Source organism: Empidonax traillii, unplaced genomic scaffold (assembly GCF_003031625.1).
Source record: "Empidonax traillii isolate 1590-97213 ecotype Southwest subspecies unplaced genomic scaffold, ASM303162v1 scaffold87:size1256882, whole genome shotgun sequence".
Taxonomy (NCBI): domain Eukaryota; kingdom Metazoa; phylum Chordata; class Aves; order Passeriformes; family Tyrannidae; genus Empidonax; species Empidonax traillii.
Genome location: NW_020955280.1, coordinates 1018795 through 1036204, shown reverse-complemented (window position 1 = coordinate 1036204; position 17410 = coordinate 1018795). Strand labels below are relative to the sequence as shown.

The window sequence follows — 17410 nt, the reverse complement described above, 5'->3', positions numbered from 1 at the left end:
GCGGGGCTGTGCGCGGTGGGGAATCGCAGCACAACGCCCGCAACGCCGCAAGCAGAGCCCAAGTGCCAGGGACAGGAGGAGGTTTATTGGGAGCGGAGCAGAGCAAGACAAACACAGCAAGGCACATCGGTACTTCACGTCCCCGGCTATCAGCCAGGAGGAGGAACAGGATCTCTGGCACCAGAGAAAGACCCTTCTCCGGCAGCCAGGACATGCCTGCCTAGGCCACCTCGGGAGCACGGCTCTACCCGGCCCACTCACTCGCTCCCGGTGCCATCGGGGTTGCGCAGCCGCCCCAGCATCTCGCAGAGCATCTGGTTGCAGAGCGCCGAGTACGGGTTCAGCAGCACCAGCTGCCGCCGGGCAAAGGCGCTGCCGAGGCGCGCCGCGCGCTCGAAATCCCGCCGGGCGTCCTCGTCCCGCGCCTGCAGCCGGTGGATGAGGCCACGCTGCACGAAGCTCTGGCAAGCGGCACGGCCGCGCCCGCCACTCAGGCGGATGGCGGTGTCCAGGTCCTGCAGGGCACCTGGGTAGGGGGAGAGAGGCGTCGGTGGGGTACAGGAATAGCAGGGGACCGCCCGCTCCTGTGCTGCTCACCTGCCACGTTCCCCCGCAGGCGCAGGGCCTGGGCCCGGTTGTTGTAGCCCGAGGCGCGCTCAGGCAGCAGGCGAATGGCCTCGCTGAATCGTTCCAGGGCCGTGCTCACATCTCCTGACTCGGCCGCAGAAACCCCCTGCAGCTCCAGGTCCCGCACCTGCTCCAGCAGCTCCAACGGAAAAGCTTCCACTGTGGCAAACAGGAGCCCTTGGCTAGGAAGTGGTGGCACCAGGACACCCCACGAGGTGCAAGCCTAACTGCCACCCTACACCTCCAGTCCAGGGAGGGAACAGGCACAGGGAAAGGTGGTGAGGTCCAGCCTCAGGCAGGAGCTGCTCCCAGCCTGCAGAGCCTCCTTCCCTGCCTGCCTGCACACCCCACGGGGACCCCTCCACTAATTCCAGTGAGAACCCAGTGCAGCGTCGCCTCACCTTCCAACTCGACGTCCTCCTCCTCCTCATCCAACCCTGGGATGTCCCCAAAAGGGGTGCTGGGGTTAAAGATGGTCTGCAGGACAGCCCTGTCGTTCGCTGTGGCCATGGTGCCCTCTGTGCCACCGAGGCCTGTGTGGGGTTCCAGGGGCAGGCTGTGGGTTGGTTAATGTTCACACTGCCAGCCCCACCTCACCCTACCCCATCCTATCACAGCCCAAGCGTGAGGCCCCACCACCCAGCCAGTGCCCCCCATGTGCACTGGAGCCGAGGGCTCCTCGCCGAGCACGCTGTGCAACCCTCGGTGCTGGCCAGGGGCTCTTGTCCCCAGCGAACTTCCTGGAGAAGAAGCAGCTTCTCAATCTTCAAGAAGAAATGGAGAGCAGCCCTCTGCAGCAATAAACTTGACATGTTTATTAATTAAACTATCACTTAAATAAAAAAAAGTGCATAGAAAATAAACATGTTTAAAAACTCCTTTGTTTTTTTGTATTTTTACAACTATGTACACTTTTTATTTTTACATTCAGTCTTTTGCAGAGCTTTCAGCATTTTTTAAAACTATTAAAGTATTTCCTTCTTCCCTGTGGCAGGGAGTTAACACTGATGTACTTTAGACACGTTTCCTCTTTTTTTAAAAAAAAAAAACCAAAAACAACAAAAACAACCAGAAGCTTGGAAGAACACAAGAAAAAAAACCGTTTTGTTATACATGATAAGTTGTCAAGAAATGTATTTCTAGAACATAACCTTGCCTTTGCAGAGCTTTTTTTTTTCTTTTTTTCTTTTTTTTAACAATTATTCACCTACCTGTAGTTACTAAAGAGACTGTAAGTTCAATAAAAGAAACACCACAAGTATAGTTCTCGGCTGATAGACGAAGCTACTGTACCTCGTTAAAAAGATACCAGGAAAGCACAGAGCACATTTTCCCTATATGCAGGTGGTACCCCAACATTCATAACCAAAACGAGAGGAAGGAAAGGAAGAAACCAAGTTGTACAAGTACTGACTGTAACAAGAAGGGCCGGGAAAGGCCGAGCCACCCACTCCTGGCTCCCTGCCCTGGCTGCCAGCGGGAATGCGCAGCAAGGCTTTCCCAGTGCCGTGAGCAACTGTAACACAATCCTTATCTATAGTGTTAAGAGAATTAAAAGCCATGGACCGATACTGAACTAGGCTTCATTACACGGTGCATTACTATATTAGTTCCTATATATACTGTATTTATAGTTATAAAAAAAAATTTGCGAGTGTCGAGAGTGGACCAGTGTATGGGTGAATGGCATGATTCTGCACAGACCGTCCTGCTGAAGAACCTGGTATTGCTTTGAAATGAAAGAAAACCAGAAAGAAAAGATACCCAGCCCTTTGCAATGACCCGCTTCTCCTTTAAAAAAAAAACCATGTCGCTTTGTACAAAGTAAAATAAACGCCCTAAAGTTCCTTTTTTAGTATTTTCAGATACCATGATCTGTGTCAGTCCTTATAAAATATACATTCATACATGGGGAGTTGGGTGCTCCCGACCAGCCGGGGCGAGGGCGGGCAGGCGGCTGAGTCCCCGCGGCCGTGGCTGCCCCGGCCCTGCTGCCGCTCGCCCCACGGGCCCGGGCACAGCTCCCTGGGGGTACAGACAGTTTCACTGGCCACAGCGGCTCCTGCCAAGGCAGCCGCGACGGGAATAGCAGCAAAGCGGGCAGCCCGCCGGCTTGGCTGGTCCTGGCGGGAGGAGGATGCCTGGCACTTGGATCTTGGGGGGCTCCCCCCGACCCTCCTTCCCACTTCTCCCCACGTGGGGTGGCTCTGGGCAGCGCTTCCCAGTGGAGCCTCCTCCCGCAGCCAGGACATCGGGAGGCGGCAGCAGCGCGGCAGAGCTGAGCTCTGGGATAAATTCATGGGCTTTGCCACAAGGAGGGCTGAGCCCTCACCCTGCATCAGAAACAGGGAAGGAAAAGGGCCGAGAGCAGCCATGCCCGGGGCCACGGGGCCCAGATCCCCAGAGCAGGCACTCTCCGGACTCCTCAAGGTATGTGCGTTCCCAAACTGTCAGTGCATCAAATCATCTCAGTAACAAATGCAGCGTCACTTGACTTTGCTTTCAACAGTTACCACCAAATTATCCTCACACAGTGCAATAACGAAAGGAAACTGGCAGGTCGCGCCCCTCCAAGTGCTGTTTTTCCTTCTCAGGGCAGAAGAAGAATTCTCAAGACCCGAGAGGTGCAGATTCGGGGTGCCCCTTTAAGAGACCTGGGGAGTCAGCAGGTGTTCCCAGTCCCTTCCCCGCCAACTGCCGGTGCCGGTTCAGAGAAGCCCTTGGACCCAGCAGCTCCTGGAATGGCCGCTGACCTACCCCACAGGAACAGCTCTGGAAAGCAAGAGTGCTCCCTGCTTTCCCTTCTGCACGGAATAACCCATCTGCCTTTGAGGGAGAGGCTGAAGGAGGAGGCGCGTGCCCCAGACTGGCCTCCCAGAAAAGAGGCATCAAGGGTCACGTCTCTCATTCTGTCTCGCTTTTCCTTTTTAAACCCTCGCCAGATGCTAGTGCACGACAAGGCGGAGTCACACCTCCTGCCCGGAGCACAGACTGTCCTCCCACAGAGCCAAACTTCTCCCACACTGGGCAGCTCTCCCTCCTGCCCCTGTCCTTAGGGGCAAGTACAGTTTAAGGTCCAGCCAACCCTCCTGGAGACAGTTACTGAAGTCAAAAAGGCAGAACAAGAGTAGAAAACAAAACTAAAGCAACCCCCCCCTCTGGAGAAAGGCTCAGACTGTGTCCAGCCAGGTATTTCCTAGAACCGTCCTATGAAAATAAAAAAATCATTAAAAAGAGATTCTCTTAAATTAGGATAATACCACTGTTTAAAAAGCCTCGTCATAAGTGCTTTCCCCTATGAAGTGCTTCTCATAGAAAAATATACAAAATATATTTACATTTATAAAACCTTAAATACTAAACTGTAAACAGAACAGAGCAGAATCCAATGTCGTCGCTGCCAGGGGCTCTCACTTCTCTCTCGGGTTTTGCTCTGAGGCACAGGGCAGACCCCGTGGGGAGGAGGACTTGCACCACTCCAACCAGGACGGTGGTGTCCCTAGACTTGCCCAGACCCTGCTTGGTTCCTGAGCCACCACCTCACATGTTTCCTGTGGGTTTTGGGATGCTGTGCGGACAAGGTTGGCTGGTGCTTGGCCTTGTCTCTGCAGAGAACTTTGGCTCCATTTTGGTGCCCTTTCCACACCTTTCGTGGAACACGTGACTACACCGAGAAAACAAACCATGACAGGCACCTGCCCAGGGTCACTCTTCTGCCTGCCCCCTGGCCCTGGGACAGCATGGCATGGCGGAGCAGAGCGGGTGCCCCCACACCATTCCTTCCTAGCTCCTGCCCTACAGCGGTGTGTGGCCGAGCCCGGGGCCACCTTGCACCCCTCTCTCCTTAAGACTTCTGTCCCATCCCTCAAACCAGCTCCACAGTGGCCAAGACACTGCTGGTTGGCAGTGCCAGGAGCTTGCTGAGCAGAGGAGGATGCCAGTTGCTGCAGACAAGACCCTGAGAGGAGCACTTCCCTCCCACACAACCAGGGAGGGCAGTGCTGAAGTGGGAGCCTTTGCTGGCAAAGATTTACAGCACCCCAACTGCTGGCACAAGCCCTCTCTGCCAAAAAATGCCAGGAGTTCCCAAACTCCCTTCTGTCTAGTTGGGGCTGCTCTGTTCTGCTCTCCTTGTGGAGGCAGCTGAGCCAACCCCCTGCACCACAGAGCCCCACGCAGGCAGGGCAGCCTCCCGCTCATAGATAGTGTTTTGCAGACACCCAGTCCCTGGGGGGAGAACTGTCAGCAAGACACAGCCCCTCTTCCCAGGAGAAAAGCTCACTCAAACTCTGTGCTACCCAACTGCTGACTCAGCCCTCAGAGGAGAGCTCTGAGCCAGGAGACAAAAAGGGACAGGACCCACGGTCGCTGCCCTGTGCCTGGGCTGACCTCCCCTCCCCTCTCCCACTCATTAGCCCCAGTCTGAGAAACAAATATGGGGGCAGGGGGAAATGAGAATAGCAAAAACATAACCACGCTGAGGATCTTCTCCAGCCGCCCGCGTCTCTCACAAGGGTGAGTGTGCACATGCAAGACATGAAGATGTGGACTCGGACAAACACAGCTGCCAGTCAGGTCCCTGAGCCCAGCCCATCTTCACTCCTGCTTCCAGCCTCTCCATCCCGTCCAAGCAGCCGGGGAGGGGCTCAGCCGAAGTTCTGGTTTCACCCCAGGCCCTCCAGGGCTCACTTGCAGCTGACAGAAGTTCTAGTTTAAAAACTTCCTGCACTTCTTGGCGCCGCAGTTACAGGGCAGTTTGTTGCTGGCGTCTTCAATGGGGAACTTGTAGTCATAAGTGAGCTCTTCCCCTCGGTAGATTTTGCGCATGGCGAAGATGACAATGTGTTTCTGGCCATCGATGTTGATGACCCGGGAGTAGCAGTTGGGCTCACAGGAGTGGTTGATGAAACGGGCCGCGTTCCCGTGCATGGTGGCATCCACCACTTCAGAGTCGTCAATGCGGAACATGTAGCACCCGATGCCCTGCACAGGGAGGACAGAGGAGGGTCAGCGCGGGCAGGGCAGGCACAGACACCCCAGCAGACAGCTCGGCTCCGAAGATGAGCCTGTGAGTGGGTCTGTAGCCTCTCTCCACTGGGCCTCATGGACTCCTACCTGAATCATTTTATTCCTGCACTCACTGAGACTGGCCTGAGACCCCACCCAGCCCACAGGAGAGAATCAGAAGTGCCTCTAAAGCTCTAGCAAGAATGGAAATATCCCAGGTAGTCTGTAAACCCAATTTGTGATGTTCCAAACACAGTTTTCATATAGGCCTGTCCTACCTTCACAGTCACTTTCTAGTTCTCCCAAATTCTTTAAGAACGTCTACAAAAGCCCAAAACTCACCTTACTGTCGTAGTATTTCTCTCGTTTGTCAGTGAGGATGGAGCGAATGACATTGCCTGAATATTCGATCACCATCTCACCTGCATCGATGTTCCTTTTGCAGAACAGACCCCGGCCATGAATGGGAGACCTAAAATGCAACAAGAAAAGTGATTATTTCAAAGAAGACAAGTGAAGCTGAGGAACATTAGATTGCAAAGGCTGCAGAAAATGGGTTATTTGTGACAAGGACCACTGTTTTATCGTTACCCTTCTCTAACAGAACACGAACAACGCCAAGGTCTCTCTGCCCACATCTGAGCACACAGCTCAGCTACTGCCAAAGTAAGACAGCATGGAGCAAGTGGTTTGTCCTGAGGATTACTTTTAAAATACATAACTTGGGCAGGGAGAAGGAGGTAAAAAGCCCAAGCTGGCTTTTTCCCCTGCATTTTGCAGTCTGGCTTTGCAGAAAGTTGTCAGTTTCCACTGTCTCCTATCCTAGAGGCAGCAGTGCCAAAGCAAAACTGTACCTGTAGACACCAACTGCCTCCTTGGAGGTCTTCTTCAAGTGCCGGAAGCGCATGGGCATTGGCAGATCCATACTGGTCGCCCTCCTAGAACAAAGAGGTGCTGCTGAGTGACAACCACATATTATCTGAGGCCCTTTCCAAGACAGATTAATTCAGACACTGTGACACTGTAGCCCATAGAGAACACAATCAAAATCAATGCAGTGTTTTCATATATATGTAAAAGATAATTTCCTCCCCAAATTCCCATCATGTTGTTTTACAAGGAAAAGAAACATTCAAAGGCAGAGTGGTCTGATGGTCACCTTCAGCTGTCACCTCTCCTGCTATTGAAAGTGTCACCTCTATGTCTGGTAGTTCTTGGCAGCTTTCAAGGTTTCAACACCCATCAAAGCGCATAACGCATAATTAAGCCCCATCTGCTCATTTTTAACACCACAACATTATTTTCCCCTTTGAACCTTTAAACCCTGCTGCATACCGGGCCGATTTCAGCTGCACTTCTTCCTCTTCCTCATCATTTGGGTTGTATTCTGGTGGCTGTCGGTGTTTAGAAGCCAAGAAATTAAACATATCAAATGCAGATTTCCTGCAATTTAAAGAAACCAAAGGGAGTTCGTTACACTGACTGAAAAACATGTGGTTGCCACAACAGTCTGACACGTTTGCTGTCTCACACCTTCCCCACTCTGTCCTCTCTTAAAGCCTCTGTGCATCAGGGTAAGGCACAGCAGGTTCTGAGAACCCCCAATAACAGCCCCAGTCAGGAAAGCATTGTTAAACCAAGCAACAGGTCACAAAGTGGCACAGGAAAATGTGCAGACTGCAAAGATGCCAAATAGTTGATTTTTATGTGCCAGTTGGTAACATTTAACCAAGAGCTTTAGAGCTGTGGAGGTTTGTTGCTCCTGCCCTGCCATGGCAGTAGTTATTGAGGCAATGGGCGTTAACCCCAACATCAACAAAACTCACACTTACCTCAGGTGGACTTCGGCCCGAGCAGAGCCATGTGGGTTCAGAGGAGGTTCATTGGCCTCCTCTGGCTTGTGAAATCTGAACTTGTAGTTGTGGCAGTGCTTTGCTCCGTACAGTTGCTCAATCAGGAACACAACAGTGTCATGGATAATCCCCAGCATCCTCAAACCATTCACACCTGGAATAAGAAATAGAGCACAACAAACACTGTCAGTGCAGACTTGGAGCAGAAAGATACAGCAGCTTGTCACAGACAGCAGGGGCACTACACAGCTGTCACAGCAGCACAGCATTAGTTATTGCCTTCCATGTTAGAGTTTCCAATCCTTCCACTGGGAAGAAATTACCCTCCATAAATCAGGTAGCAGCTGAATTGAAAACTCTTAAGACTCCAAGATGCTCATGGAGAGATCTGTTTGTCTGGGCAGGGTGTTACCTGCAAAGGACAGCTGCTTCAGGCGGGCATTCGAACGGGCTTCCTGGACCTTGTCAGTCAGTGACTTCCACGCATCTGCAGCATACAAACAGATGACAAACGGTGACTGAATATTCAAGCACTAGGGTGCTCATATTTAAATAAACTAATTGGAGAATATGAAGTTTTCAACCTTCCACAGACCATGAATTAAGATTCTTGGATCTTAATTGCTTCCATCCTCTCCAAAATTCAGTTTGGCATAAAGGGAAGGCAGGGTATACTGCATTTAGTCTGGAGGAAAAGTCTGGATACCCAATACTCCATTGTGTGATCCACACTGCCTATTTCTTGACAAACTAAGGTTGAATACCATTGGTCAATTCATAAAACAAAATGAGACAGCAATATATATTTCACTAAATATATCCTACTGAAAAAAAAGAAAATAAATAGAATCTAGACACGGTCATGAACAAAGCTTGTTCTAGGGCTGTAAACTAAGAGACTTCTGGTTTTTTTAATCTATAAAAAAGCAAGTAGGAGGCCCTCAGAAGTCGCAGTTTTGGTTCTAGTAACGACAGCTAAAATCAGTACAACCAACACTGCATGGTTCTCACCTTCAATGCTTTCTGCGCAGATCTGAAAACCATCATCACTAGAGATCTCAAAAACCAAACCTTTTTTTGGTTTCTTCTCACCAAGACACTCTTTCCTCTTTTGTTCTTGCTGAAGCCAATACATAAGAGGGGAGCTGAAAGTGCTCTCTTCTTCCTCGAGAGCTTTTGAGCCTAGAAAAGACAGGAGCCTGCATGAAGATGGGAACTGGGAAGAATGATGCTTTTTCCACCTGTTGTTCCACAATTGAAAATGTCTTACTGACTTGCCTTTTTACCAGCAAATCCAGTCAAGAAAATATTCTAGAGTGTTGAAATAAGAGTGTGAAATCTCAAGTGCTGAAATTCTCACAAACTAAAAATAGAGACAAAACTATTTGTCCAAGATCTATTAATAGCAAACAAACCTTTCTGCCCTTCATAGCAAGAATAATACCAGTTATATCTCAGCCTTTTCTTGAGAGAATGAGACACACAAAAATCAAGATTTCAAACACCACTTTCCTGGTCCTGGAGAACCCCAAGACTCGTTGTTTTTGAAGAAGTGATGTACCTGCATTTTCTTGCTCATTTACTGAGTTCTGTGTTGATTGAGATTCTGGGAGCACTGCCATTTGCCTTGAGAGGGAAGGAAGAGAACATGGAGAAAAATAGTTAACAACCAGCTTCCTCACCAACCCTGAGCAGTAGTCTATGAAATCTTGAGAACTAGATAGAAAGAACCTTCTTTGAGGTCGAATATTCTGACACCAGTTCAATTGGAAACGAACAAACAAAAAGATTCTACTCAGTAGCATTTCTGTTTGCAACCTCTGTTGGTCTGTGGGCCGCAGCCTAATTTCACACTGCCTGTGAGCTGCTCTGTGTCAGCCCCACTCAAGAATAAGGTGTGTGCTAACACATGATCAGGCACCATTGCATGAGTGTCTCCTCAGCAGGCACTGAGCTTCCCAGAGCTACACACAGCTGAATACAAAATGGTTCCATATTGCAACTAAATGTGACAGTGTGCTCCCCACTGAAAGCTCCTCAGACATTTCAACTAGGAAAGCCAGACTTCCCGCATTCTCTGTACAAATATCCTTCAGCTCAAGTGAGCAGAATCCCATGGAAAGGTCTGTTCATCCCTTACCCTGCAGACTGCCCACATGGCTTCTGCGATGGCTGATCTATGCTTGCTGCATCCTGTGCATCTGCCTTCACAGCAGGAGTCCTGGAAGAAAAAGATTTGGGAACATTCAAAATACCTGCCAAGCCATGTGTGCTCTAAACAGGACTGGGAAGCAGGAGCAGGTCTACCAGTTCTGCAGAACTACACAACTAGTAACAGCTGCTCCTATGGTATGAGGAACCAGATCACACTTCCAGCACCACAGAATCAAAGCTTACACTTCACTATTTGCCTTGACTTGCAGAATTTGCTGGAGAAACTAGTGTAAGATTCTTTCTCATGCTGTTAAAAAACTTCAAGGATGAGCAAAACCAAACTCTAATCCTCTTACCCTGTAACTGGGACCTGGGGTACAGCAATGGCCCCTCTGTCGGGAGCGTGAACTTCGCACGAACCGGCCCATACGTGAGAAGTTTTGTGCTTCTTTCCATTCCCTTTGTCTAACAGTGGCTGGATGCGTTTGATTTTTGGCTTCATTTTTGTGGGACCCAGCAGGGAGCTACTTGCAGACTGCTGACCAGGTGATGGGGAGCCTCCCGGAGATGCTGAGCTGGCATGCATCACTGATGAGGAAGCCTTCCCTTGTTCGAGTCCAGTGTTGTTTGGAGCATCAACCAGCTGTGGAAAGCTCGACAACTGTGTTGTTGCTGAAGCCGTGCTAAGGTCCAGCTGGGAGGAAGTAACCCCAGTTTTGCTGGCTAAGAGCTGTGTCATGTGCTGGAGCTGGTACGAGCCTTCTGGGTCAGCAGATGATGGAGCAACTGTCATGCCCATTGTCTGTGCTGAAGGCAGAACACAAATGCTTGATGCAGCTGTCATGGCTGCTGTAGATGGAGTCTGAGTTGCTCCCAGTTGTGAAAACATCCCAGAACTTGGTGGTAAAGTCATGTGCTGCTCCTGAAGACCAAGGCTTTGCTGACTGGCTTTGATCAGGAGGTTGCTTATCGAACCAAGGTCCCCTAATAATCCAGGGCTTGTTAATGTTACAGAACTTTGTCCCAAAACATGACCAGGAACTGACCCACCAGTAGTAGGGGCTGCCGTGGCCTGCATGGATACAACGTTCAGCACTGAGGAACTTGATGTTAGGCCCGATACAGGCCCTGCTGGAAGGTGACTGGCATCTGGACCAATAACGCTGGGAGACGTGCTGACTGCAGTAGTGGTCCCACCTTGCGGGAGCAAAGATGTTTGCTCAAAATACATGACTCCAGACTTAGACCTTTTGATAATATTGGGGACAGTTCTTTGGGATGTTGAATTCGCAATGGTTCCCAAATCCAGTGGGTGGTTGGAAATTTGGGAAGGAGCAAAATTAATTAAGGTCATGTTGGAGACCATGTCAGGAGGAGCTATAGCAGAAGCGGTCCCGGAGGGAGCCAGCTTTTTGTTCTTCCGTGACTGCAGACGAGATATGGGCCGTTTCTTGCCTAGGGCAGCAGCTGGTGTAGAAACAGTGGTACCAAGGTCTGTCCTCTGACTAGCTTCAGACACTAAGAGCTGAGGATCGGGAGGTGGTTGCACCCCAATCAGAAGACCTGGCGAAGGACTGCTGATGTTGGGTGGGAAGCCAGTCTGAGCAGCTGTGGAGAAGGGATGTATATGCTGGTGATGGGACATGGGCAGCAGACCCTTGCTTGTGGGAGGGAATAACGACTGAGATGAAGGCAAGCTTGGATTTAATCCTGTGGTCAGTGTGAGCCCGCTCCCCATGGGCCCCAGCACTGAAGCGTTGCTCTCCATCACGCTCTGTGCAGAACTAACAGAAGGTGTCAACTGTATCTTTTGGGTGACACCGTTCGGAAGAGTTTGGAGGACATACAGGGGCTGCATGTTTTGATTGACTACCAGAAGTTTTTCTGCAGGTGGCTTGAGGTGGGGTGGCGTTGTCTGCACCGCAGCGTTGGAGATCTGTGAGGGGCCAGGACTGTCTGTGGAGTTTGGCACGTACTTCTGGCTCTGGAGGGGAACAGTGGGTGATACCGGCACCTGGATACCCGGAGTTCCACTGTTTCTTGTTAAATCCTGGTTGTTGCCATGCCCTTGTTCGACGGGGCCACAGGGTGGGCTGGCTATATGCTCTGCATCTATGTGACCCTGGATGAAATGATCGGGAGTCATGTGTCCTTCGGGGCTTGGGTCTACCCCTGGACTCAGGAGAGCTGTATCGCCTTCCCCTGTGGCAGATTTTTCTGTAACTGTCACTCTCTTTTCCCCAGACTCTGTGGAAGGCAAGGCAAGCATTGACCTGTCTCCTGAAGAGGAAAGCGAAGACTCTGAGATGACAGCAAGCCTGTTGTGATTTTGGCTGGGCACCGTAGGGCTGCGAGTGGTCAGAACAGAGAGATCGGAAGGAAGCTCCAGTGGCAATTCAAACTGCTCCTCTGCTGATATGGAGGAAGAGACGCTGCTGTCCACAGGCTCAGCAGTGGGTAGCTGCTGGGAGAACACCTCAAACAAACCCATATCCTTGCCACGGTTGCTGTCGAGACCTAAACCTTCTCCAAGCGTCAGGAGTTCAGATGATGACGACTCTGGACTTTCTCCCAGTGCCTGCATAGATGGTGTGTTCTTCAGTACAAAGTCCATGATGTCGGAAGGGAGGATATTCCCACAGTCATCGCTGTTGTTATTGTCAGAGTCGGATTTCAGAAGTTCTGTGTTGAAAGTGTCCAGTAAGTTCTTGTCGGAGGGTGTGCTTGTGTGAGTCCTGCGGCCTGTTTCCAATGAGCTCAGCTGCACTTCCAGTGAGTCCTGACCCTGTGCTTTAACCCTGCTCACAGGGTGGCAGTTATCGATCTTGGGGTCAGTTTTGTGGACAGTGGAGCTCTTGGTGACTTGTACTTTCTCTCCAGCTTCTTCAGTTCTATCCATCTTTAAGTTCTCTGTCCCATTTTCTTTGCCACTCCTTTTAGTTACCTGGCTGACTTTTCTGGTTGTTGCTGTTACACTTGTATCACTTTCAGTTCCATCATCCACACCATCTAGCTGTGAGATTTTTGGAAGATCACACTGGTCCTCCTCCCTGAATAAGCTATGGGATGCAAGCCTCTCCTCCGTGTTCGAGGAAACCACCGTCCTTGTGAAATTATAGTAGTATAAGTCATCTTCATCTGACGTGCTCAAGTCATCTGCGCCATCCACTTGTCCTTCTGCAGACCGCTTCCCTCGCTTCTTGCCAGTTGAGTTACTGTAGAAGGGAATGTCTTCCTCTCCATAGGACCTCACACCATACAGAGGAGTCAGTCCAAAGAACATATTGGATCTGGCCCGAGCACTTCTCCGTGGATACCTCCGCTTGTATGAGCCTTCTTCTTGAGCTTTAGCCCCATCTTGGAGCATCAAGTTGTTATCCTGAATGGGCAAATTTTCATACGTGTTATGTTGAGATTCCTGTGCTGGCGCTTCATTTGGACTTCCCTGAACTACAGGGTTCTCTTCTGGGCTTTCTGAAGCTGAGGAGGGCTCAGCCAGAGCAGCCAGGTCTAACCCGGCAGACTGAGTTTCAGCATCACTTTCCTGCTGTGCATTTTTAGACTGGTTTTCACTTTCCATCTTGAGAGGAGTCAGAGTGACTTTAACGGTGCGTTTTCTGGGTGCCTGCGATTCCTTAGGGGCTGCTTCAACCTGTACTGATGATGCTTTAGATGGCCCTTGTGAAGGTGGAGACTTCTCACCAGCTTTTTCAGCAGGAATATTATTACATAACCTCTGGCCAATTTGTTCAGTTGCCAAGCTCTGATGGCCAAATTCTGGTTTCAGGTTTCCTTCATCACTGCCTACTGCTTGACCTGACTCTGTAAGAGATTTCAGGGAATGTTTCTCCTTAAAACTGTCTTTCATTAACTTTTTGCCCTTCTGACGCCTCTCTCTGGGGGCAGAAACTACTTGCTCACTTGCTGCAGGAGATCTGCTGTTTACTCCAGTGGACTTCAAGGTCTTTGCATCCATCTCATCAACCACAGTTGTTTTCTCTGGCTGTACAGGTTCCACATGCTGATCTCTGTCTTTCCTTGGGCCTCTCTGATGCAAAGGTGGAAAGGCCATTGCTTCTTTGGAAGAAAATGATCCTGAGCACTCTTGAAAGGTTCCTATTTTAACATTCACTTCTGCGCCTGATGAACTGGTTGACTGAGTGGACACTTTGGAGCTTCCTCCAGAGGCAAAAGCATGAGCTGAATAATCTGGGTCCTTCGAGGTCACCGCTTTCATTTTTTCTCCCTTAGAAGGTGCACCTTTGGCTATCAAATCTGAACTGCTGGAATGTTTCCCTTCCATAGATGGAGATGAATCCAGCTGGTAAGTTTTACTTCCAGTTGTAGGTGCTGTTTTCTGCGAGCCTGAACTGGTAGAGCAACTTTGAACTGGAGCACTTGGAGGACCCGTGTTCACTGACCCCGCAAAGCGGTCGGTACTTTTGATGGTCAGTTCATGTTCTGAAGAGGCCCCCATGCTGGAAACTGGAGACACACCATGCCTGGAGTAAGTGTTCCCAGCTCGTGCAGGGGAAATCAGTCGGAGTTTTGATTGCTGCTGTGACAAAGAAGAGGTGCTGTGTCTCCGAGAACCAATGCTCTTAAGTCCTGAGGACAGCAAAGGATCTCCTACTGTCACTATTTCATGGGTCACTGGGGTAGGACTTCCTGAGAAAAGAAGGCAAGAAAGATTGTCAGATGGCCTGAAACCTTCACAATCAATGCACACCCTATTTCTTCATATATAACACAAGAAATTAAACCCTAATGAAACCTTTCAGCCAAACAGCACCAACATCATATGATACTTAAAATAGGTGTTAAAAACCTGATATCGTCAACCAGGATTCACTATGTGGGGCTGACAAGTTTTCATCTCAGGGTTTGGTATCTCAACTTTAGATGTGAATTTTCAACATCAGTTTGAAACAAAACATGACTCACTCATACAGAAATAGCAACTGAATTACAATACCAGATTTCTGACTCTCTCTAGAAAAATACTGACCGAGATGTTAAGTCCCTAACTTTTATCACAGCTCTTCTGGATCACTACTACTATATTGCCCAAATGCTGCCTTCTTTATCCCAGGGGAATGTTTGTGTCAGTCGTACATTTCTCAACAAGCCATCTCTACTGCGTATTGTCAGAACTTTCCCCTCCCCAAGCTTATTGCCATTTCACTCCTTTCTCTAGAAACAGTAACTTAACATCCCATTCTGAAAGAAGCCAAAAATAAGGCATGAACTAAACAAAAATATTTCCAAACCAAACCTCAAAGTCAACAGTACTAGAAATACCTGCAGAAGGCAACGGCCTAGAGCCAGGAGACCTCTGTGTGGATGGATAACTTGGTGCTCTGATCCTCGGGCCCTTTGAGACCACTGGATAGTAACAGGAACTAGTGGTCTGAGAATGCAAGGGACGATCTGGTGATGGTGGGTTTACAATTTCAGGTGTATTTTGGCTGTCTTTCGGTAGAGTTTCTGTTTTATACAAAAGAGAAACAATAGTATAAGACATCACTGAACTCTAAAAGCTCTGACCTGATTAAGTATATACTGCTATTGGTTTCCATTTTGAGAATCAAGATGTTTCTAAATAAACACAAAGATTTGCCATCAGATAATATCTGGTTTCTTCTCATAAGAACATTTTCAAATACTTGTAGCAATACATTAATGCTCAGCTTACACAACAAATTCCATTACCTATTTATAGAGTTTAGGATTCTATGTTGACAATGACAACTATAAATGTTTTAAAAATCTTTCACTGCTTTACCCTTGGATACATGGAAACAATTTGGAAATACTTAAGTCGCACAATATGGCTATTCCACACAGTATTGAACCCCCATATTACAGACCAACACTGACACTTCAAGTACAGTTTGAAATTTTAGATCACTAGAAAATTCTATAAGCTGTAGACTAGAAATCTTTCCTGTAGCAGTGTTCATTTGGCTCAAGTTTTCAAAGTTAGCAGTACATTCAGAACCTTAAAGTCTTAAGATGCTGTAACATAATTTGGAAGCCTGAGTGGATTTTAGTCCAAATCTGTTTAAGAGATGCATTGTGGCAAAACCATACAGAGAATATACTTCTATGAAGTCCTTAAAAGATTACCTGTAAGGGAAACTGGGCTATGGGCAATTGTTCTGTTGTCATCGTGCTCTACAGTGCTGTTAATGTCAGGTTCTATGACTGGAGGTCGGCACTCCATGATCTTGCAGGTATACACGCAGCGCTTCCTGGCATCTGTTGTGCTCCAGTACACCCTGGAGCACCTGGAAGATAATTCAAACATAAAGCAGTTTACTCAACAGTTGAATAAACCTCTTTCCTGTTTCAAATTTTCAGTTTCTCAAGACTACACAGGCCAAAGGCCTCCTGGCACAACATGATGCACACCCAGCTTAATCAGAGATTCCTCAACAGTGTAGGAAACCTACAGTCAATTTTCCCATGTTATTTCAGTTCTGGTTTGGCATGAAATATACTGAAAGACATCAAATCATGAAACAGCTTATACTCACTGATAGCCGATGGGAAACAACTTATCTTCACAGTCCGAGAGGTCATTCAGAATTCCTAAACAGTCTATTGTCATTGAACCTGAGCAGAGAGAGGAACAGACCAGTTCTGTGAACCACATTCCAGCACCAAAAGTGGATCAAGTATCCAGAGACTAGATCATACCAATCATCATGTGGATGTTCTCTGGTTCCAAGCCACTAAGAAATTTTCTTCTCAAACTGATCCCTTCAAAGTCCACAAAAACTCTCCTAAGAACTTCAAACCCATTCTCCGGAACCACCTGGAACAAGAAACCACAAAACTACTTGTTATAGGAACCACCACATGTATGCTATGCAGCCTGTCCTACTCAATCCTCAGTTAGGTCTTTCAGTTTTTGAACTGCCACACAGCACCACTTGCCAAACTGCCTCAGGCCAGTTGTACCACTGACATCTTTCTAAGAGCACTGCTGTCCAGCCCTCGTTAGTGAGGAACACCCGCAACATGAACTTCTAAAAAGTGCTCATAGTTACAGGCTAATCCCACCTTCAGAGTGTGAGGCAGACCGGGACAGAAGAATCTCACCTCTCCTTTGATCAAGTCACGATGCCTCTGGCAGTAAACTTTCTTATCATCCAGAAAGACACAGTTCTTGGCTCGTGAGCACATGAAATGATAGTTACTGGTACAGGAAGTGAGGCAGCAGCCTACTGTGGCGCCTGACTTCTGGCAGAACTCACATCTCTGCAAAAGGAAAAAAAAAAGTTAAAATTCAATCTCTTCTGAAACAAGACCACCATTACTGTTGTCAGGTTTTTTTTTTTGACACAGACAGAAGTTTAGACTTCATTGTCATTCCATTTCACTACAGTGACTCACATGCAAAAGTGTGACATGGAGGAGGAGGTGAGAGGAAGAAGGAACCCTCACAAAGAAGAACTTTTGCATTTGCGGACTGGTTCCTCCAGGTCTCAGACTTTCCTGCTTGAGCTCCATATCCAACTCTCACATTTGCAAGCTTCACTTTATCTGATATATATATATCAGAAATATATATATTTCTGAACTGAGCAATGATAAAACAACTTTTCAAATACCTTCATTCAGTTCTGTTATAGCGTTAAAAAAAATACTGCAAGAAAGGACAGAGCAGAACAAACACACACAAGGCATCTTTTAGCTGGGCTCCTGTCTTAGATTCTCCTGTCTTAGATTCTAAATCACTGTGAAGTTTAACAAAATGTTCT

General features: G+C 48.4%; 2 protein-coding genes across 3 annotated transcripts in view; both read right to left on the bottom strand.

Moving 5' to 3' along the window:
• Nucleotides 1-63: 63 nt before the first annotated feature.
• TTC36 (tetratricopeptide repeat domain 36) lies at nucleotides 64-1428 on the bottom strand. The gene is made up of 3 exons (XM_027881425.1): nucleotides 1029-1428; nucleotides 598-786; nucleotides 64-526 (listed from the first exon to the last, which is right to left on the bottom strand). The coding sequence occupies exons 1-3, from the start codon at nucleotides 1135-1137 to the stop codon at nucleotides 258-260; spliced, it is 567 nt and encodes a 188-aa protein (XP_027737226.1). The 5' UTR covers nucleotides 1138-1428; the 3' UTR covers nucleotides 64-257.
• A 407-nt stretch (nucleotides 1429-1835) lies between these two features.
• The window catches only part of KMT2A (lysine methyltransferase 2A), a 40701-nt gene continuing 25126 nt past the window's right edge, over nucleotides 1836-17410 (bottom strand). For both annotated transcript variants that reach the window (XM_027881391.1, XM_027881392.1), the window contains exons 22-36: nucleotides 16749-16907; nucleotides 16344-16461; nucleotides 16181-16259; nucleotides 15771-15931; nucleotides 14943-15128; nucleotides 9998-14309; nucleotides 9628-9708; nucleotides 9049-9113; nucleotides 8499-8669; nucleotides 7900-7974; nucleotides 7467-7641; nucleotides 6970-7077; nucleotides 6489-6572; nucleotides 5977-6106; nucleotides 1836-5610 (exon numbers count right to left, since the gene is read on the bottom strand). In XM_027881391.1, coding sequence (XP_027737192.1) covers nucleotides 5335-5610; nucleotides 5977-6106; nucleotides 6489-6572; nucleotides 6970-7077; nucleotides 7467-7641; nucleotides 7900-7974; nucleotides 8499-8669; nucleotides 9049-9113; nucleotides 9628-9708; nucleotides 9998-14309; nucleotides 14943-15128; nucleotides 15771-15931; nucleotides 16181-16259; nucleotides 16344-16461; nucleotides 16749-16907 — 6180 coding nt within the window. In that variant the 3' untranslated portion in view covers nucleotides 1836-5334. The remainder of the gene's footprint in view (nucleotides 5611-5976; nucleotides 6107-6488; nucleotides 6573-6969; nucleotides 7078-7466; nucleotides 7642-7899; nucleotides 7975-8498; nucleotides 8670-9048; nucleotides 9114-9627; nucleotides 9709-9997; nucleotides 14310-14942; nucleotides 15129-15770; nucleotides 15932-16180; nucleotides 16260-16343; nucleotides 16462-16748; nucleotides 16908-17410) is intronic.

What these genes read in the sequence shown, in the direction of transcription:
- TTC36 (XM_027881425.1), bottom strand. Translation starts at nt 1,137, where the DNA reads ATGGCCACAGCGAACGACAGGGCTGTCCTGCAGACCATCTTTAACCCC. An exon ending in GGAGGACGTCGAGTTGGAAG is followed by an intron (nt 787 to 1,028) that starts GTGAGGCGACGC and finishes TGTTTGCCACAG; the next exon opens with TGGAAGCTTTTCCGTTGGAG. An exon ending in CCTGCGGGGGAACGTGGCAG is followed by an intron (nt 527 to 597) that starts GTGAGCAGCACA and finishes CCCCCTACCCAG; the next exon opens with GTGCCCTGCAGGACCTGGAC.